Source organism: Dromiciops gliroides, chromosome 1 (genome assembly GCF_019393635.1).
Source record: "Dromiciops gliroides isolate mDroGli1 chromosome 1, mDroGli1.pri, whole genome shotgun sequence".
Taxonomy (NCBI): domain Eukaryota; kingdom Metazoa; phylum Chordata; class Mammalia; order Microbiotheria; family Microbiotheriidae; genus Dromiciops; species Dromiciops gliroides.
Window position 1 is genome coordinate 277,324,399 of NC_057861.1, and position 22,825 is coordinate 277,347,223.

General features: G+C 41.1%; 2 protein-coding genes across 2 annotated transcripts in view; both read left to right on the forward strand.

Moving 5' to 3' along the window:
* The first annotated feature begins 8,425 nt into the window (after positions 1-8,425).
* Positions 8,426-9,901, forward strand: RRS1 (ribosome biogenesis regulator 1 homolog). Its single transcript, XM_043998376.1, has one exon. It carries the CDS (start codon positions 8,500-8,502, stop codon positions 9,568-9,570), a length of 1,071 nt encoding a protein of 356 aa, XP_043854311.1. The 5' UTR covers positions 8,426-8,499; the 3' UTR covers positions 9,571-9,901.
* A 4,884-nt stretch (positions 9,902-14,785) lies between these two features.
* ADHFE1 (alcohol dehydrogenase iron containing 1) overlaps positions 14,786-22,825 on the forward strand; it is a 39,730-nt gene continuing 31,690 nt past the window's right edge. The window contains exons 1-2 of the mRNA XM_043979789.1: positions 14,786-14,949; positions 20,065-20,102. Of these exons, the coding sequence (XP_043835724.1) occupies positions 14,891-14,949; positions 20,065-20,102 (97 nt within the window). The 5' untranslated portion in view covers positions 14,786-14,890. The remainder of the gene's footprint in view (positions 14,950-20,064; positions 20,103-22,825) is intronic.

A 22,825-nucleotide genomic window follows, 5' to 3' on the forward strand; every position in this document is an offset into this window, starting at 1 on the left:
CAGTGGTCTGAGAATTACCTTACTAAACTATCAAAGAGACAGATAAAAAATATACCCCACTTCTTGGTGTGTTGGATAATGTTGGCCTTGGAGTCAAAAAGACCTAAGTTCAAATTCTGCATCAGGTTGTTAATAGCTATGTGACCCTGAACAAGAAACTTAATTTCTCTGGGCCTCAGTTTCCCTACCTACAAAACAAAAGGGCTGGATGCAATGACTTCTAAAGTCTCTTATCAAAATAATAGCACCTACTTCACAGGGTTATGAGGATCAAATGAGAAAACGCATGTAAAGTGCTTTATAAGCCTTAAATAGCTAGCACATTTATATGATGCCTGTTGATGTTATATGTGGTGATCTAATCAAAAGAATAATCATAGGTAATAGTCCCTGGAAGGCACATATGTAGGGACATGTGACCACACTTCCATCTCTGAGGCTGCAGAAATGTCAGGGTTCTCTGGTTATATCATCATACTGTCCTTCAGCAGAAGTTCCATCACCACTGCTGGGCATCGGATGCTTTGTGCCGGATGCTGGGTGATCTCTGCTATGCTCCGCACATATCCATTCCCACACTCTGAAGAGGCTCCCCTGTTGTCTCGATGCTTCAGATGCTGCATTCATTGTTCTCTGCTACCATCTACTGGCCCTACCATCTACAATCCTGCTTCAGTGACGAAGGCTGCTCTCTGTTTCCATCTATGTTAAAAGCCTGTTCCTTTACAATGGAAGGCTAAAGCGCTCTTAATCTTCCAAAGAAACCAAAGCCATAAAACAAACAAAAAACTAAAGTCATAATGAGACACCCAGCCAGGAAGTTTATTAATAAAAGAGCCGGGGGGCAGCTAGGTGGTGCAGTGGATAAAGCACTGGCCATGGATTCAGGAGTACCTGAGTTCAAATCCGGCCTCAGACACTTGACACTTACTAGCTGTGTGACCCTGGGCAAGTCACTTAACCCCCATTGCCCCGCAAAAAAACAAATAAATAAATAAATGAGCCAACAGAGGGCAGCTAGGTGGCGCAGTGGATAGAGCACTGGTCCTGGAGTCAGGAGGACCTGAGTTCAAATCAGGCCTCAGACACTTAACACTTACTAGCTGTGTGATCCTAGGCAAGTCACTTAACCCCAATTGCCTCACTAAACAAAGAAAGAAAGAAAGAAAGAAAGAAAGAAAGAAAGAAAGAAAGAAAGAAAGAAAGAAAGAAAGAAAGAAAGAAAGAAAGAAAGAAAGAAAGAAAGAAAGAAAGAAAGAAAGAAAGAAAGAAAGAAAAGAAAATGGGAGAGAAGAGCCAATAGAATTCCCAGATTAAGATTAAGTCTATACTTTAGATTGACTTCTGCTGCTTTCAATTTTAATCAACTATCTGATTTGGGGTTAGAAAAATCCTCTTAATCCTGTCAATCCCTCATTGTCAATCAGCTTCCTAAACCCCACAGTAGCTTTAAAGGTCTACCATTGGAGGAGGTAGGACAAGAATTCCATGATCTCCCACAATGCTCCTGGTTGGCATACAATAGACCTGGGTGCAAGAACAAGTATGGTAAAGCCACAAGGGCTATCAACCTCTACCTTTTTTTTTCTTTTTCTTTTCTTTCTTCTTCTTTTTTTTTTTTTGTTTTTTGGCAGGGCAATGAGGGTTAAGTGACTTGCCCAGGGTCACACAGCTAGTAAGTGTAAAGTGTCTGAGGCCAGATTTGAACTCAGGTCCTCCTGAATCCAGGGCCGGTGCTTTATGCAATGCACCACCTAGCTACCCCCAACCTCTACCTTTTTTGACATTTCTGCCTTTATTATTCAGGTCAGCACAAAAACACTGTGTACGTGTGTGCATGTGTGCTATACATAGATATAGATAGATATGTATAGATATGCTATATACATATTGTATGTATATGTGTGTATGTGTGCATATGCTTATATAGAAATACACACACACACTTCAGGGTGAAAGAATTAAATTGATTCTGTATCATTTTATAATTTATTCCATTCTGTAATTGATCCTATCCTGCATAACTGCCCCAATTTGTAGGACTCAAGCCATATTTTGGCATCTCTTTGCCTATGAGCTAAGTTTAGTATTCTGCTAATCACTGTTCTATTTGTACCTCAGGAAATCTGATATCCTTGAGGAATGCAGGTGGTCCCCAAGGAATCTGGTCCACTATCTCTAACTTTACAGGTGGACTCAAACAATGAACATTTATTGGTCACCAGAGTTGAGCTTCCTCTCTGAGTTAGTTAAAAGAAATCTTCTTATCCTGATATTTTTCTTGATATCTGTTTGCTATCATTGAAGGCCTATGAATTAGCCTGGTACTGTCCATCCTTGCCTGTCCTTGTACAATTAAGGAGGGTCTTATCTCCATCCTAGGAGCCAGGGAGTCTGCTATCCCTGGTCCAGTAGCAATAAATACCCTCAGGATGCAGATGGATCCCATATATCAATCAAGCATTCTTCTAACAGAGAGGGGTAGTTGCTAGCCCCACATGAGTGTTGGTCCACTCTTTTTAATGTAACCAATCATGTTGTCCTCACCCCCATGATGTTACCAACCCTATAACCAATTATATTATTTTCCTCACCTTCCCAGCTCTGTTCATTGTTCTCTCTGTTGCATTTGAGATTTAACAAAAGGGTAAATTGAGGCAAGTTTCTCCAAGGAAAATTATGTTTTATTAGTAAGGGTGCTACCCACCAATAAAGCAGATCTCTTGACCTCTCGAATAGCCAAAATCTTTTCCAGGTAAAAAGGGTGAATGAATAATTTTGTGTATTCTGTTTTATATTTGTTTTATCTCCCAGTTTGTGTTGGAAGGTTGCAGCCTATAAGATTTAGAAATAATTGGCTGTGAGAAATCATTCATTTGCACCCCTGCCCTATTCTAATCAGTATTAATCAGTTTGATATGATTTCATAGGGGTAGTGATTATAAGTTCTATATATTAAGCCCCAGAGATATGAGCTGCAGATTGTAAATTCTCTTGCTTAATTATAGGAAGCTAACTATAGGCCCTCTTCCCTTGTTTTTCCTTCTCGTGGTGACTAAGTCCAGTGTGGTAGAGGTAACTCAATTACATGGAAAGTCCTCCAACTTATTTTTGTACCTCTGGACTTCTCTCTCTTGTCCATCATGAGCAGTTGACCATCCTATGACCACTGAGTCAGTGGAGATGCCTTATACTTGGTCTAATCTGTAACCTCCACCCTCCATCCCCACCAATATGTCATTTTGGGCTCTCAAGAGCAAGGTCTATCAACCAATGAGATTCAGTATTTCACCATGCCTCTTTTGCATATTTGGGTATCAAACCCTATATAAACAAGGTCCTGGAAGAAGGGGGCATCTCAGATTGTAAGGAAAATATGCGGTCCACTTCATTAGAGGGGACCATGGACCCTTTAATAAAGTGCCATTGGCTCAGAGAGCTCTGCCTCAGTTTCTTTTATTGTAGGCTGGACAACTTTAATCCCCACATGAAAATATGTAAAACCTGGGCACATTTCCTGAACCATCCTTTGAAGGGAATTAATCCCTAAAAGAAGATTTCTCCAAACAGGATTGAGAGATAAATCCTTGAAGGTAATTTAGCCTTCAGAACTTCATTTTTTTTTTTTTAAGGAACTGGAAGATTGCACCATTTGGCATTTTCTGAAGCTTGAACAGCTAAGGAAGTCCTATCTTCCTACTAATGTGGACACTGAATTAATTCCAAGCAGTGCTCTCCATAATTTTTACGGGGTTGTGAAAATTACATTTTTTAGCTGGAAAACTTGGTGGTCCGATTCTCAGTGCTTTTGTTGCTTCAGGGAATTGAGGGGCCTAATGACAAGTCACTACCTGCTTCCCTAGTTGGCAAGGTCCTTAAGGCATGTGATATCAAAGAGCAAATCTGATTTTTTAGTATGTAATTGTATATAGATTTCAGTTTGGCAAGTGTGATAGCATGGTCTCAGGAGTCATCTAATAAATCACCAAATTGAGAGTTGGTGAGTTCTGTCTTTTTGGTTTGGTTTCGTTTGGTTTTTTGGGTAAAGATTTTCAGTGGAGTTTAAAAACTTCTACAAACAGATGGGGTGACTTATCAGATAAGTAGGGTAAAAATTCAGGAGTCTAATAGCTGCAGCCACACATTAGTATCAGTAAAGAGACATTATAGCCACCATCACATACCTTTGAATGTTTTTATTCTCCATGAACCTGCAAATGATGATATCCTAACAACACAAAGATGCTCTAACTGCAAGTGATAAACCTCAAAGATGAGGTATTGTTACCATAATAACAGCAAATTCTCCTATGGTTGAATACAGACTTTACTAAAGCAAGCATACCTTATATATAATGCTTTTCATTTTACTTATAAATATCTGTAATCACTAACTGTCCAACTATATAAATCCACCAATAAGTATTTATTGAGTTTCTTGTAAGCATCCATACTTAGTGTTGTTGGGAAAATGAAAGATATATAAGAGCCTGTTCCTGTCCCTGAGAAGCCTGCAGTCTGGTCGGGAAGAAAAGACTACCACATATTAAACAATCAGAGAACAATCAGACTATCAGAGCTATGACCAATCTCAAAGACCCTCTAGTTCAAGCTGTACCTAAACAAGAGTTTCCTCTATACCATAGCTGAGAAGGAGTTATTCAGCCAATGACTGAAGATTCTCCAAGACATTCCATTCCACTTTTGAATCTTGGTAACTTAGGATGTTTGTCCTTATGTCAAGCCTAAATCAACCTCTTTGTAATTTCTACCCATTACTCCTAGTTCTGTCCTCTTAGGGCCAAGCAGGACAAGTCTACTTGCTCTTCCATATCACAGTCCTTCAAATGAGACAATCCTTCGATTTGATCATCACATGGCATCGCCTCAATGTCCTTAGCCACCTTGGTATTCTAGGAACGCTCTCAAGTTTATCAATACCCCAGTGAATGTGTGATTTCCTCAATACAGGGACTCCATCCAAAAAATCAAACTATAATCCACCTGTATTTACTCACTTGGGCAACTCTCATTCATGTTCTTCCATACATCTGCCATAGGGAGGATGGTCCACCCAATATATCAAGAGTCCTCCTTGCATGTTCTTCACATTTAATAGGTGACAGTGGAATATATGTTATGTCCATTTGTTATTCTTTTCTACTGCTATGCAAATGAATTGTTTTTCTGGTCATACATTTCTCTGATTAAATCCTTTACCTTTAATTATTCTACACAATTCTTACATCCAATGTGTGGCTAAGTCTTGTCAATTTTTACCTTTATAACATCTCTCATATATGTTTTCTCGCTTCTGACACTGCCACCACTCTGGTACAAACTTTCTTTTGTTATTGCTGTTCAGTCATTCTTAGTCATATTCCACCTTTTGTGATCCCATTTGGAGTTTTCTTGGCAAAGATATTGGAGCATTTTGCCATTTCCTTCTGCAGCTCATTTGACAGATGAGGAAACTGAGGCAAACAGAATTAAGTGACTGGCCCAAAGTCACACAGCTAGTAAGTGTCTGAGGCTGGATTTGAACTTTTTACAGATAAGGAAATTGAAGTTCAGCTTCACTTGGCAAGTTCAGGTAGCAAGAGAGTGTTGGGCATCAGAGATAAATTAAAAACAAAATAACCTTGAGGAGTTTATATTCTAGGGAGGAGCAGGGAGAAGAATATGTACAAAGATAAGAAAATTCAATCATTTTAAGGAAAAGCTTCATGTAAGAGATAGCCCCCAACCTCTACTTTGAAGGATGGCAAAAATTCTGAGATGTGGAGAAGAGAAGGGAGTATATCCTAAATGGAAGTATAAAAGCATGGCAATAGGAAATGGAATATCATGTAGGAGGGATAAGGAGCAGGCCAATTTGCCTGGAATGTAGACTTCATGGAAGAGAAGTCTTTTCTTCTCCGGGCTATCTTCCAAACCTTCACCATCCTGGTTGACCTCTTCTGATCTCTACTTTATCAATACCCTTCCTGAATTGTGGTACCCAGAAGTGAAAACAACCTGACTTTCCATGTTTGGAACTTTAGTGTTATCTTTGATTCTTCCCTCCCCTACACTTCCCATATCCACTCAATTACCTACTTACTCATTTCTTCTCCCCATTCCCACTGCTACCATCCTCAGACAGGCTCTCACCAACAATAGTCTGGACTCCTCCTCCTGCCTCTACTCACTCCCCGCTCTAATAAATCCTTTATGCTACCACCAAACTTATTTCATATGCATAGAACTGGCCACATCATTCCTCTGTCCAAAACCCTTTAATAGCTTCCTATTTCTAACTGAATAAATATCCAGCTCCTCATCTTGGCATTCAAGCTCCTTAAAACTTATGTAGTTATCCTTAACAAAGAAACCCCCATATACTCTATGCTGAAGATAAATTCTATTTTTCACCAACTGCTAAGGATTCTTACACCTGTGTTTCTTACACATTCTGCACTTTATTTTGTTTAATTTTGATGTAGGAGGTGAAAAAAAGGGGGTTAATAGAAAAACCTAAGACCCAAGTTTTAATTCAGATATTAGCTCCAAAAGGGAGTTAGACTCCAGTTATTGGATAACTTACAAGTCAGGATACTAGGTTCTCTTACCCACAGAAATCAGTACCCATAACGGGAACAGAGGGAGCTGGGTCATGAAGACCTTAAATAAAATGACAGGGTATAGAAATTCTAATGAAAAATGGGAAACTAGCCATGGGAAACAGAAAGAGACATGCGCAGAAAAGGCCACATTTGTCCCCAGATTCATCTTATGACCGGTAAACCCCCAAAACACACTTCCACAGAAAAAGGTACCCGCCTTGGGGTTGGCTTAGGATCCCAGGAACTCCAAATTGGGATGGGTCCTCCCCTGTACCTCCCAAAGGTGGAGAATATTATAATGAGTGGGACAGGCCCTCCCTTGTACCTCCCCAATGTGGAGTTTATTATAATGAGACTGATAATCACTTTATCCACGCTATAAATCTGACTTCTCTCCCTGTAGTCACCCACAGTATTACAATAAAACTTGGGAAACTGAGTCACTGAGTCTTGTAATTCTTTTCGGACAACTCACGATCAATTTGACCTCAAATTCTGCCCACATCAATTTTTTTTGTGTCTGGAATTCCTCTCTCCCCTAACCACCCTCCAAAGTCCAATTCAAATGTGAACTCTACCACCACTCCAGTCAATCCAGATCCCCTCAGACCTCACAAAGAATTTTGTTTAAACCTCTTTAACACAATAATGCCGGGATCATTTTTTTTCATAGTTATTCATTTGATATATTCCACCCCCGCCCCACCCCTCAACTAGACCAAATGCCTCACCAGGGCAGAGCCACTGTATTGATTTTTTAATCTAAAAATCCTTCTCTCTTCTAGTACCCAGCAGTGTTCTTTACACAGCCAGTATTTAATGTTTGTCACCTGAATTATTCATCTTTATTGACTCCCTCAGCAAATTCTGATAAGAATGTTTTGGTTTCAATGTGGGATCAAGAGCTAGAGGCAAACAAGAACCCATATCCCCAAAAGGACAGCATTCTAACCAAAAGTCGAAGCTTCAGAAGAATCAGAGAGAAACAAGGAGACCCGTGTTCCAGTGTTGGGGATTCCATCTAACACTCTAGCTACCTGACTTTACCAAGTCAAGTTGAGAGTCAATTTCCTCATCTATCACAAGAGAATAATACCTGTATTACCTACTTCACTATCTCCCTTACGGGAGTATACAACTGAGTTCTGTAATTTCAGAAGCGGCTAGGAGGCAAAGTGAACAGAGGAATCAGGAAGACGAGTTCAAATTCGGCCTCCGACATTTACTAGCTGTGTGACTCCAAGCAAGCCACTTAACTTCTCTCAGCCTCAGTTTCCTTATGTGTAAAAAGGAGATAATAGCACCATCTTCCCAGAATTGTTGTAAGGATCAAACGAGATAATTTTTGTAAAGCGCTTAGCACCGTGCCTGGCACGTAATAGGCGCTTAATAATTGCTTGCTACCGTCTCCCAAACCATTTTTGTTCACGTAGGGTCCTTTCCATGTAAAAATCCATGTTATTTTTTTTTTTTAAGATTTGCATTTTGAAAAATTTATGCAACTTTTTCATCCCTCTAACTTATGAGTGTGGTGGCCAGAATCTCGGATCTGAGATTCCAGCAATTCAAATTCTGCTACTTACTAGCTCTTAACACGTGGGGAGCCGGGCTGCATGGCATTCTGGGATTCGTAGTTCTAGCCGGGCCGCTGGGACTTGTAGTCGCACAATTGCACCTCCCTCACCTCAGAGCCTGTCTCCGAGTGTCTCGCCCAATCAGTACAGCATCGCTGCCCCCTGCCGGGCGTGTCCCTACACGTCGGTCCCCGGAATTTCTCCAGTGGCACCGGAAGGGAAACCTTTCGACTTCCGGAAGGAGCGTACACGGAAACGCACGTGGTCCGAGCCGGGGCTTGCGGGGTGGTTTCCTCTGCGACCAGTCCCCGCGGTTAGCCATGGAGCCCCGCAGTGTGGAAGAGGTGCTGGCCCGGGCCGAGCAGGCCGAGGCGGAGAAGCTGCGGCTCATCACTGTGCACAAGGACCTAGAGCTCGAATTCGATCTGGGCAACCTCCTGGCCATTGACCGCAACCCCCCGACGGGCCTGCGGCAGCGGAACAAGTCGGAGTTGGAGACGCGGCTGCTGGGGCTGGCCCGCGACAACGTGCAGCTGCTCATCAACCAGCTGTGGCAGCTGCCCACGGAGCGCGTGGAGGAGGCGGTGGTGGCCAAGCTGCCCGAGCCCAGCCTGCGGCTGCCGCGCGAAAAGCCGCTGCCCAAGCCGCGGCCGCTCACCCGCTGGCAGCAGTTCGCGCAGCTGAAGGGCATCCGGCCGCGGAAGAAAACCAGTCTGGTGTGGGACGAGACGAGCAAGCAGTGGCGGCGGCGCTGGGGCTACCAGCGGGCCCGCGACGACACCAAGGAGTGGCTGATCGAGGTGCCCGGCGGCGCCGACCCTAACGAGGACCAGTTCGCCAAGAGGCTGCAGGCCAAGAAGGAGCGCGTGGCCAAGAACGAGCTGAACCGGCTGCGCAACATCGCCCGGGCCCACAAGGTACAACTCCCCAGCCAGGGGGGCATGCACCCCACCGGCTACCAGAGCCGAGACGAGTTGGGCAAAGCCATGCAGGTGGCCAAGCTGTCCACCGCCTCCGTGGGGCGCTTCCAGGAGCGGCTGCCCAAGGAGAAGCCGCCCCGGGGCCCCGGCAAAAAGCGCCAGTTCCAGCCGAATATCGGCGACTTTGCTACCGAAAAGAAGAACCAGTTGGAGCTGATCAGGGTCATGAACAGCAAAAAGCCCAGAATGGACGTGACCAAGGCCACCAACAAGCAGATGAGGGAGGAGGACAGGGAGGAGGCCGCCAAGAAGAGGAAGATAGCCAAGGGGGGCAAGCGAAAAGGGCGACCCCCAGGGCCGGGGGCCAAGGGGAAAGGGGGACCTCCGGGCCCAGGAAGCAAGAGAAAAGGGGGACCACCAGGCTTAGGTGGCAAAAAAGGACAGCGTCAAGGAGGAAAGAGAAGGAAGTGATGAATTTTCCTCTCTAATGTGTGTTCAATCACTGAATTGGGAGTGCCTTCTTGTGTGTTTGCTGGTTAAGCACCTAAGCTCTGTGGCCCAAAATTTAATTGCTTTGGACATAAAAAAAATGAATGGGGACAGAGTTATCAAGGAATATCCTAGGGCTTGAAATGGTTTTCTGGACTTTGAAACTTAAACTGCTTGAACTTTTGGAGGAGGGGGATTGTTGAGGAAGTTATGAATATATTTCAATTTCTTAGTAAAAGTTTAATATTGTGAGTTCTGAATTGAGTATAAAAGTAACCAGGTGTAAAAATAAATGTTGAGTTCTTATCCAAAATGTGTCTTTTGGGGAGCTTATATCTTAAGATGTGGCTGTAGCAGTCTGGGTTTGCCACCCAAAAAACAGCAGCCTACAGTCACCTAACTGCACGGTTGCTATGGAAAGGAAATGTAGCAAAACTTCCAAACCAGTTATGGTTGTCTCAGGGTAAATACTTAAAACTGGAAAAACATGAGGCATATTTTGGGTCTACAGTGATTAATTGTACTTTCATACCACATAAGTGTTAAACTTGCTCCTAGGAGAGGGAACTTATTAAAAAATCATTGAGTAAAATCTGAATAAGAGTAAGTATGAGTAGCGCTAGCTAGCTGACATGGGGTTGTTCTCATCCCCCAAGCTCTCCTCCTGTTATATTACCTCAACCATTTTGGATTGTTTTGGCTACTGTATAAACTGCTAAAACCTACTTTTAATAACTTAGCTTGGGATCCCTACACAGTGGATACTTAGGCACCCCATGTTACTAAAATGACAGTTCAAAGTACAGTAAATGGTGAATTTTTAGTTGAACGTTTATTAAGCATACTTTGTACAAGTTGCTGGGCAAAGCAAAAATGGAGTTTGTCAGGAGCATACGTCAGGCCTTCATGGAAATACAAAATAGAATATGGTAAATGCATTGAAAAGATGAAGAAGATTCCAGGAGCTATTTCACAGGGGATTAAGAGCTAATTTTATGTGGCCCCATAAATATATATTTTGAGTTTGCCATCTCATTAGTGTATGAGTACTCTTACAATATAGATCATAACCCCCATGCCTTTTCAGCTGTAATAATCACTATTGTCCTTTAAGTCTTCCACCAAGGATCTGCTTAAATTGATGAAGGCCTTCCTATTTTTACTGTCAAAAACACTGATGTTCCAGTGGGGCTGTTTGTCTATTGTTTATTTTCAAAAACTGACAGATTCATATTTTTCTGGTCAATTAGGGTCAACCCCTATTAATTATCTAAAATGAAAATTCAAATTGATCCATAGTAAAAATATATGAATAATTTAAATGTCCCAGGTTGCTGAAAACAAATTTGCATTATCTGGCAATTACTGAATTGGACACAACATAGTTCAATGGGAAGAGAACTGGATTTGCAATCAGAAAGGTTTGTTCAGATCTATAATCAACTCTGGGGCTCAGTTTCCTCAGCTGGAAGGTCAAGGGGTTAGAACTAGATTCAATTCAACAAACGATTAAGTGCCTACTATGTGACAAGCACTGTGCTAAATAAGCACTGGGAATACAAAAAGAGGCAAAAGACAGCCCTTCCTTTCAAGGAGCTTACAGTCTAATGGGGTAGATAACATGTAAACATAAGTACAAAGCAAGTTATATACAGGAAATAATTAAAAGAAGGAAAGCTTCTTATAGAAGGTGGGGTTTTGGGGATTTTCAAGGAAACCAGGGAAGTAAAAGAGAAGAGGGAGCACATTCCAGGAATTGGGGGCAGCCAGGGGGAAAAAAAAAAAAAGCCTTGGGGGGGGGGCAGCTGGGTGGTATAGTGGATAAAGCACTGGCCCTGGATTCAGGAGGGCCTGAGTTCAAATCCAGCCTCAGAAACTTGACACTTACTAGCTGTGTGACCCTGGGCAAGTTACTTAACCCTCATTGCCCTGCAAAAAAAAAAAAAAGAATAATCCCTACACCGTTCTAAAGTTGCTATGAGTATCAAATATTAAGCACTATAGAAATGTTCAGCTATTAGCTAAAAACCCTTGGGTTTTTGTTACATTGGGGGAAGAGATTTGATTTAATTTTTGCTTCTTCCACCAAAACAAATAAGTGCTCTGTTTGTTGATAGATGATCTTCATAAATCGATTGACCAATTCTAACAATAAGTTTCTCAACCCTTAGGTCTTCTAGCAAACAGAACCAGCCCCCTTGGTTGGGCTGGTCCTGTAGGACCTACTGGAGTTCACCTTCACTGGGCATGACCTAAAGAAGTCAGGATGGCATAGGATGAATAGATGTGGGTGGTTTCTATCTGCATCCAACTTGGTATCACAAATGAATTTACTTTAAACATGACAGTAATAACTCAAGGTTTTATAGCACTTTAAGCTTTGCAAAGCACTTTCTTCAGACTGTTTCCTCTGTTATACGAAACTTTTGCATAATCTCAACCTCTGTGCCAACAGAAGTCAACAATAAGATTCCAGAGTAAATTTTTTAAATGGAAAAATTAAAGGTAGAGAGGAAGGTATTTTAAAATATCTCAAATGAATACTAATTATAATAATAAATAAGTATTAAAATAATAACATAAATATATAATATAATACATAAACTAAGTATTAGTGTATTTTGTAGAAAGGGTCTGACCATGACACTCTTTTGCTCAAGAAGTTTTGGTGTCTTATAGGCAATAGCCTTTAAGACAAAATACATATTCCTCAACCTGGCATTTAACATTCCTGATAGGCCTCTAGGGCAACTAGGTGGTACAGTGGATAGAGTGCCAGGCCTCTAGTCCAGAGGGTGAGTTTAAATTTGGCCTCAGACACTTAGTAGCTGTGTGACCCTGGGCAAGTCACTTAACCCTTTTTGCTTCAGTTTCCTCTTCTGTAAAATGAGCTGGGGGGGCACAGTGGATAAAGCACCAGCCCTGGATTCAGGAGTTCCTGAGTTCAAATCCAGTCTCAGACACTTGACACTTACTGGCTGTGTGACCCTGGGCAAGTCACTTAACCCCCATTGCCCCGCAAAAAAAAAAAAAAATGAGCTGGAGGGGGCAGCTAGGTGGCACAGTGGATAGAGCACTGGCTCTGGATTCAGGAGGACCTGACTTCAAATCCAGCCTCAGAAACTTGACACTAGCTGTGTGACCCTGGGCAAGTCACTTACCCTCATTGCCCCACCCCACCCCCAAAAAATGAGCTGGAGAAGGAGATGGCAACCACTCCACTATCTGACAAGAAAACCCCAAATGGGGTCACAGAGTGGGACAGGACTGAAATGACTGAATAGCAGCTACATGATTTGGTTCCATCTTATCTTTTTAGATTTCTAATCAAATATTCTTCCTCACACACTCTTTCCACCCAGTTTAGTCCACTTGGTGTTCCCTGTACATAAAACATCTCATCTCCCACCTCTTTACCTTTGTATAGGCTGTTGTTGCCCATGTTTATTTTCCTCACTTCTTCACAGAATCCCTGGCTCCCTTCAAATGATGCTCAGTGGTCTTCAAAAGACCATTCTTCATTCTCCTAGTTATTGGTGCATTCCCCTCCCCAGACAATCAACAAACATTTGTTAATCATCTACTATATGCCAAGCTATTTGTGCCCAATCTGTCTGATCCGCCACAGTTGGACACACTGTACCTTGACCTCAACACAGTAATGTCATTTTGGTCCTCCTTGAGAATAAGGGACAAAGATTCTATTGTACTGTATGTTCCAGGCTCTGTACAGAGAAATGGGGACACAAATGACAACCCAGCCCCTCTGCTCTCAAGCAGCTCATCATCTGAGGGGTGACACTTTGCAAGTAGCAATGTACGAACAGGAAGTATAAAGGGGAAAAATTGAAATAATCTGAGGGAAGGCACTAAATTAAGGAAGGGCTTCTTGTAGAAGTGGGACTTTAGACCCCACCTGAAATTACTTGGTATTTTTCTCTATGTATTATGTATATACTTATCTTTGTACATGTTGTTTACTCCCAATAGAATGTAAGCTCTTTGAGGACAGAGGCTTTTTATTATTTATTTATTTTGCGGGCAATGAGGGTTAAGTGACCTGCCCAGGGTCACACAGCTAGTAAATGTCAAGTGTCTAAGGTCGGATTTGAACTCAGATCCTCCTGACTCCAGGGCCTGCGCTCTATCCACTGCCACCTAGCTGCCCTGGAGGCTTTTGATTTTTGCATCCTCAGAGTTCCTGGTATTGGGATGTAGAAAAAAAGGAAAGAATTTTTTTTCCCCACTCCTTTCTCCCCTACTTCCTCCCCCACCTCTTTTTTTTTTTTAACAGAGGAGGAAACTGAGTCCCAGAAAGGCCCAGGGGCCTGCAATCATAGTACAGCATAGCTATTAAAGGAAGGCGTCTCAGAGATAGATCATCTAAGCCAACCCTCTCATTTTACAAAAGAAAAAACTGAAGTCCGGAGACTAGAGAGTCTAGGAACTCAAAAACCTCTTTCCTCCCTTTCCCCTAACAATCCCAGCCACTAAGATTTACCCCTCCACCCCCACTTTTTTTGTTTTAATCAAAAGTTTTGGGAGGAAAGAGGGTTTAGTTTGCATAAATACGTTGGGTGCTTTTAAATGCAGTCCGAAGTGGCCTTTTTAATACTTAATCCAGGGGCAGCTAGGTGGTGCAGTGGATAGAGCGCCGGCCCTGGAGTCAGGAGTACCTGAGTTCAAATCCGACCTCAGACACTTGACACTTACTAGCTGTGTGACCCTGGGTAAGTCACTTAACCTTCATTGCCCCCCACCCACCCACACACACACACACACAAAACCCTACTTAATCCAAATAAATGACGGCGAACCGGAAAGGTCCAGACTCTAGATTTGCTCCTCGTCTGCCAGAGGATGGACTAAGCAATGGGGGGAGGGATTGAGGTTGTTAGCTGTGTCAATAAATAGCCGGAGTCAGGAACTTTCCCCCCTGAACTTGAAGGTGGATCACAAAAAGGTGCTTCGGCTGGTGACTTGCAGCTGGGGAGAGAGGAAGGGAATAAAGAGGTTTCATCTCCTGTAAGAGGCAGATGCATGGCCAGCCCGCTTGCCCCGAGATCAGGGATCCGAGGCAAAGGGCAGAAATGTAGGGGGTGGGGCAAGGAGGGGAGGTGACCCAGCCTGGACGTTAGCCGGCACCAGGGGGGAGGATGGAAGGCTGGTCAGTGGGAGCGGCCCAGGCTGGCTCCGCCCCCGAGTTGAAGGCTTCTCTCGGCCACACGGAGGCGGCATCTGCCTGTCTGTCTGTCTGACTGTCTGTCGCCTGCCTGCCAGCTGAGAGGTTTCCCGGGCAGCCATGGCCGCAGCGGGCAGGGAGAGGGTCGCTCACTTGCTGAGGCAGCTGCAGCGCGCGGCGTGAGTGCATTAGCCCCCCTCTCGGGCCCAGCTTTGGGACAGGCCCCGGGGATCCAGACCGAGCCCTGGGTGGGGATGGGCCACCAGCTAGGAGACCCCTCCACCTAGCGGGCCCCCACCCCGGCAGTCCTAGAAGACGGAGTTGGGGTGGCCCCAGACTCTACTCCTTGCATCTCCCAGCGAAGCCTCTTCTTCCTCCTCCCGTTTGTCATTGCATCAAGGTCCTGAGCTCAGCCTGCTTCCACTAACGTCCCAGCTAGGCCGGCGTCAGGCCGAAGAGTTTAGAGTTTATTGTTCAAAATGCAGGACTATTATGTTTTCTTTTGGATTGGGGAGGGGGTAAGGAGGAATGAAACTAGAGTCCCTCCTCCATATTCTCCTGGGGGTTGGATTGTAGACCATCTTTTTCTAAGGCTGCAACGTCAAAGTCATTCCATGACTTTAAGTAACAATCTTTCTGGGCCTCGGGAAATTAAGGTTAGACTAAATAATCTCTTAAGGCCCTTTCCCTTCCAGTTTTAATATTCCACAATTCCTAGTCACTTAACCACTCTAGGCCTCAGTTTCCTCTTTTGTCACAACAATAATGGATTAACAAATGGACAGCCAGATTTCAGGAGAAAGTGAGGAAAGCTTCCAGCAGGTTCAGTGTCAAACTCATGGGAGGACAGGAAGAAAAGTTGAACAGGATAAATGGATGTGGATGAATTTCAATCTGCACCTTTGGAGGGATAGATAACAAAATAGATAACAGAGATGAAATTTTTAAAACACTTCAAGATGGGGAGGGGGGGGTGAGGGAGAGACAATGTTCCTGAAAGAGATTCTTTTGCTAACTACTCATTCAGCGTAATCTGAACTTTCTCCCAAAAATGAATAGAAAAATAATGAATTCTTGTGAGGTACATAGTGCAAAGACCATTATCCCTGTTTTGCAGATGAAGAAACAAGTAATGAGAGGTTAAAGGACTTGTTTGGTGATTTCTCCTCGCGTTGCTAATGTCTTTTTTTCTACCTGTAATTAATTTGGTTTTCGTTTTGTTTTTCTTTTCAATTTTTTCAACATTTTTATTTAAAGTTTTGAGTTCCAAATTCTATCATCTTTCCCTCCCTTCCTACCTTCCTCCCCTCCCTGAGAAGATAAGCAATTCGATATAGGTTATACATATAAAATTATGTAAAACATTTCCATATTAGTCATTTTGTACAAGAAGACTCAAATAAAAGAAAAAGAATCAAAGAAAGTGAAAAATAGCATACTTCTGTCTGTATTCAATCAATATCAGTTCTTTCTCTGGAGGTGGATAATATGCTTCATCATTAGTCCTTTGAGATTGGCTTGGATCATTGTATTGCTGAGAATAACTAAGTCATTCACAATTCTTCATCCAACAATATTGTTGTTATTGTGTTTGTACATTCTCCTGGTTCTATTCACTTTACTATGCATCGGTTCATGTAAGTCTTTCCAGGTTTTTCTGAAATTATCCTATTTGTCAATAATATTCCAATACAATCATATAACACAGTTTGTTTAGTCATTCCCCAATTCATGGGTCTTCCTTTGATTTCCAATTCTTAGGCACCACAAAAAGAGCTGCTAAAAATGTTTCTGTACAAATAGGCCCTTTTCTCTTTTTTTGGATGTCTTTGGGATATAGACCTAGTAACTCTCCAGAATAGTTGAATCAGTTCACAGAGCAATGCGTCCACCAACAGAGCATTAGTGTCCCAGTTTTTCCACATCTCCTCCAACATCCAACATTTTCCTTTTTTGTCTTTTTAGCCACTCTGATAGGTGAGGTGATACTTCAGAACTGTTTTAATTTTCATTTCTCTGACCAAAAGTGATCTAAAGCATTCTTTCATATGCCTATAGATAGCTTTGACTTCTGAAACTGCCTATTCATATCCTTTGGCCAGTTTTCAATTGGAAAATGGCTTATATTTTCATAAATTTGACTCAGTTCTCTATATATTTGAGAAATAAGGCCTTTATCGGAAATACTTGTTGCAAAATTTCCTCCCAAGTTTTCTGTTTTCCTTATAATTTTGGTTGCATTGGTTTTGTTTGTACAAAAAAAAAACTTTTTAAAATTTTATATAATCAAAATTATCTATTTTACATTTTGTAATGCTCTCTGTATCTTCTTTGGTCCTAAATTCTTCCTTTATCCATAAATCTAACAGATAAACTATTGCATGCTCTCTTAATTTGCTTATGGTATCACCCTTTACATGTAAATCATGTACCCACCTTATCTTGGTGTAAGGTGTGAGATGGTCTATACCTAGTTTCTGCCATACTGTTTTCCAGTTTTGCCAGCAGTTTTTGTTAAATAATATGTTTTTGTTCCAAAAACTTGGATATTTGGGTTTATCATATACTAGATTACTATGGTCATTTACTATAATGTAATTTTTTTTTAAATCTTCTTTCACTTATTTGAATAGAATGTAATCTCCCTGAGGGTAGGGACTTGGGGAGGGGGGTATTTAGTCTTTGTTTAGCCCCACTGCCCCACTCTTTGCCAAGGACATACTAAGTACTTAATAAATGAAAGAAGGAATTCCCTGAATGATGCCCAACCTACACAATGTCAAGGACTATATTTCTCGATCACTATTTTTAAAAAAATAATAATAATAAACACAAAGGCAAATGTCAACAGCCTGACTCAAACCATTTGGCTAGTGTGAATGCCAGCCAAAATAACTTATCTTTGTGGGTTTCAGTTTTATCATCTCCAAAAGAAATGCCTTAGATTAAATGACCTCTAAGGTTCTTTCTGGCTATTTGTTCTGGTTGTTAAGTAATATGGAGAGGTGAAGTATCATATCATAGCTGACTCTAGTCAGAGGAACTCATTTCAGATCCTACTTCTCCTGTGGCCTCATGTAAATCACTTAATGCCCCTGAGACTCGGGTTCCTCATTTATAAGATGACCAGATGAAGGTGGCGTAGTGGATAGAGCACCAGCCCTGGAGTCAGGAGTACCTGAGTTCAAATCCGGCCTCAGACACTTAACACTTACTAGCTGTGTGACCCTGGGCAAGTCACTTAACCCCAATTGCCTCACTTAAAAAAAAAATATGATCAGATGGCCTGATAAGGTACCTTACCACACAAGGACTATAATGGATCTTAATGATGTAACTAATTTGGAAACATATTCAGGCTTGAAAGTGATGAGTTTGGATTTCGTCTTTCTTTTGGTGGAAATTCAAATGAACACTCAAGTGGGCAATGCCCTGAAAACCAAAAGAGGAGGAAAATTATTGACTGTGAATAGTCGAGTTATCAGAATCTTTTGCTTTTGTTTTCAAAGAATTCTAATGCTTACTTTGCCAAATAAAATCCATTGATATTTTCACCATTCAAAACACTAGGTGGCAGTGTTGATTTATTATTTAAAAAAAACAAAACAACAAAAAAACCAGGTTTCCATCCTGCGACCATTCATGATTAATGCCAGTTCTACAATTCTGATTATTTGAACTCCATACTGTTTTGGGGGGGTTTTCTTTTTTGATGTTTTCCCTTGTGTTCTTATTCTTCTTTCACAACATGACTAATGAATAAATATGTTTAATGTGACTATACATATATAACCTATATCAGATTGCTTTCTGCCTTGGGAAGAGGGGAAGGGAAGAGAGAGAGAGAAAAATAATCTGGAACTAAAAATCTTATGAAAACAGATGTTGAAAACTGATTACTTGAACCACATAGCAACATACTGAGAATTAGCCAAGTACAAGTCACTGTGATAGATAATCTAGTGATTGCCCAGAAGAATAAGAATTGGCCTCTGAGATAAATAAAAAGCACCTTATAAACCTTAAAATGCTATAAAAGGTGAACTCTTGCTATTTAAATGACAGGAAGAAGATTCAAAGAGCAGTCAGAGAAACAGAATAAATGCCAGAACAGTATAGAGTTATTATGCTAAGAGAGAATAAAGTTTCCAAAGGGAGGGATGCAAATGTCAGCTTTGTAGAAGAATAGAGAGTGGAGAATGAGTCACTGGATATGGTAACTTAGTCATTTTCAAGAGTGTAGTTTCACAAGGATGATGAGATTCCACCAGGGTGAAGGGAGAAGAAACCAAGCTGCATGGCTTTCAGGAGATAAATGGGTGGTGAAGAAATGGAAGAAGAGGTAGACCACGCTTTGCAAAAATCTGGTGATCAAAGGAAGGGGCAGTCGCTTGAGGGAGTAGTAGAGTCAAGTTAAGATTTTTGTTTTTAGTAAGGAAGATCTTTACTGATTTCAAGGCATAAGGAGAAAAGTTCATAAGAAACAAAGATTGAAGATTCAAGAGAATGGGAAGAATTTAGGAAGTATGTTCCCAGAGGATGTGGGAGGGAATAAGATGGAGAGCATAGGTAGAAGTTAGCTTTGAAAAGAATAATACAGGGGCAGCTAGGTTGCACAGTGGATAAAGCACCGGCTCTGGATTTAGGAGGACCCAAGTTCAAAGCCGGCCTTAGACACTTAACACTTACTAGCTGTGTGACCCTGGGCAAGTCACTTAACCCCAATTGCCTCACTAAAAAAAAAAAAAAAGTAAAGGATAATACAATTGGCTTAGAACTGGAAGAGACCTCAGAGGTTATCTAGTCCAAACCCACCATTTTGTAGATGGGGAAACTAAAGCTATAGAAGAGTAAGTGGTCATCATTAGAAATGGGATTTGAACTCAAGGCCCCCAGCCTCCCACTGTAGAAGGGATAGATACTTATCAGTTGAGTCAAAACTATAGATTATACAAATATTTACTGAATACCTATTATATTAGGTACTGTGCCTCCAGGATAGTAGGGACTCAGTAAATATTTGTTAAATAAATATGAATGACAAAAGAACAAATAAATGGTTTAGCCCCATCCATCTGTAGCTATAGACATTGTCCACTTGCTATCCACAGTGATCCGTAGATATATTTATGCTTTATCAGCTAATACCCACTCATGGACTAATACCCATCCTGCATTTTCTAGCATTGGGGCACTGGAATACAATAGGGCAATTACTATCATGATCAAGTATCTTAACTTCTGACTTTGCAGTTTTTCCTTAAATACATCTTTCTTCTTTCCTTTTTCCTTAGATGCCAGTGTCCAACGCATTCTCACACTTATTCCCAAGGTAATGTATTTTCTTAAAATATAGCTACAGGGGCAGGTAGGTGGCACAGTGCATAAAGCACCGGCCCTGGATTCTGGAGGACCTGAGTTCAAATTCTACCTCAGACACTTGACACTTACTAGCAGTGTGACCTTGGACAAATCACTTAACCCTCATTGCCCCACCAAAAAAAAATTTTAATATAGCTACCACATATATATATATATGTGTGTGTGTGTGTGTGTATACATATATATATACATACATACATACATATATACATACATATAGATATATCGGCCCAGTTCATTCAAAGGCTCATCCAAACAGAAGCCATCAAGGTATCCTGAATCTCTGCCCCTTCAGACATCTTGTGTAGATAAAAGTAGAGAAAAAAGAAAAAACAACTCTAATTCTTGCAAACTACAGCACAATACTTCAAAATTTTATATATATATATATATGTGTGTGTGTGTGTGTATGTATGTATATTTATGTATGTATGTGTATATATATATGTATGTGTGTGTATGTATATATATATATATATATATATATATATATATATATATATATATATATATATATATATATATATATGCGCCATAAGTTAGGACAAAGAGCAAAGCAAGAAAATAAATATAACTTTAACAGGGAAGCAGAGGCTTCTGCAAACATAAAAAGGTTAAATGCCCTTTACCTTCCTTTACATTCCTGAATTACATTAGCATGTAGTTGTAGCTTGATGTATAATGCTGGTTAAGGATAGATTAAGTGTATACTTTTACAATGTTTTACCCTTGATAGAAGTGATATACACAGAACTGTATATTTAGTGATTTGTCAGGTCTAAAAATGGTAGTTCAGAGAGATGAAATTTGTTACTAGGGAATATTCTGATAGAAGTCAGAAAAGGAAACTAAAGTCAAGAGTGCTTCTCTAAGGAAACTAGTTTTTTATCAAAAAATATTTTGTTATGTATGTATGTTTTTAAAATAAGACTGCATTTCCCACAAAGTCTTAAACCTTTACAAAGTCCATTGTCTTCACAATATCCATTGTCCAGCAGACCAGCAGGATACCCATTGTAACATCAGCATGTCCATCGAATGTCATATTAATTAGTAGTACAAAAACTGATTTAGACCCTAGAAAGAAAGGTCAAACCCAAGCAACCTGACAAGGGGTGGTAAGGAAGGCGTCTAACAGCATGAAACCCATAGCTGAAAACAACAGAGAAGTTTGTGAAAGAGGGAACAAAGAGGAAGACATAATGGTGCATTTCCATATTGGTCTAGTGGCTCAGCATTTCAAGCTTAACCCCAAAGACTTTGGGGCTTATTATCATAGCTTGATTCTTTGATTCAGAATCCAGATTTTAGCTCCTCCATCAAGGGCCTCCTGGAAAGCATAGAGGTCTTTGCTTTTTCTCAAATATTTTCTTCTAACTATTGGCAAGAATTAACAAAGGATCACTTGATTCCCACTTCAAAATATTGAATCAACTGCTTAGAGAGGCATTAAGGATCCAGCTTCTGTTGTACCTCAATTTTTCTTAAGGGGAAAATGTAATAGAGGAAGTGTGGGACTGTGGCTAGAAGGCCAGAATTAGCATCAGGAAGTCCTGGGACCTGGGTTCAAATTCTGCCTCTGACAGTGTTACATTATATAGCCATAAGCAAGTCACAACCTTTCAGTGACTCAGACTGGTTTTATGGCCATAAGTTATAGATAAGTTGTACATCCATTAAGTCTTCCTCCTGAAGAAATTATAGGTCTAGAATCTCCTCCACAAAAAAAAAGGAAAAAAAGAATTTTCTTTTAAATTAATTGATTCAGGAAGGTGTTTTTTCAGTCATTTTGTTTACACAAGCTATAAAAGTGTAACCAATATTGTTCTACATATCTGTGTCCTTTAAAACTACAGACCAGGGCAGCTAGGTGGCGCAGTGGATAAAGCACTGACCTTGGATTCATGAGCATCTGAGTTCAAATCCAGCCTCAGACACTTGACACTAGTTGTGTGACCCTGGGCAAGTCACTTAACCCTCACTGCCCTGCAAACAAAACAAAACTACAGACCAATCTGGCTAACTGTATATTTAGAGTATCAGCTATTACTAAACTAAATACTTAAAAGCACTAAGATTTCTTCAGTGTGCATACTGATATAGTACCCTTCACTGATACAGAGTGCAACACTTCCTCAGTTTAGTACATGGGCTTCCAGAACTGCCATGGCTAAAAATATTTCTTCTTTATGCTGCCAACTTGGTGATGAAACTGTTCCAATTTAGATAGGCTGATTCTCAGATTACAGGCCTACAAACTATTGACAGGTACCTACTCAAAATCTGTCTAACTTGATAGATCTAATCAGAGCTCACGGTTTCCTGGCATGACCTTTATGAACCCAGGGTCACCTTCCCCACCCCCCAAGATAAGTCATCAGAGTAAGACTTTAATGGAAGAAATATTATGTTAGAAGCTATTAGAATTTAGAGCTGCAGACAATTATCTAAGACTAGAAGTTAGCAAGTAGGTGCCAATCTCCATTGGTAGAAAAAGTTCCTCACCCAGAGCTCCCAATGAAATCACAGATCATTCATTGTCATCATCATCATAATCATCATTCATTCATTGGAGGATCAGACCTGTGATTTCATTGATTCAGGAAACTTCTAATGAAGAAACATCCTCAATCAATGAAGATTTGTACCTGCTAGGTAATTTATAGCTTAGAG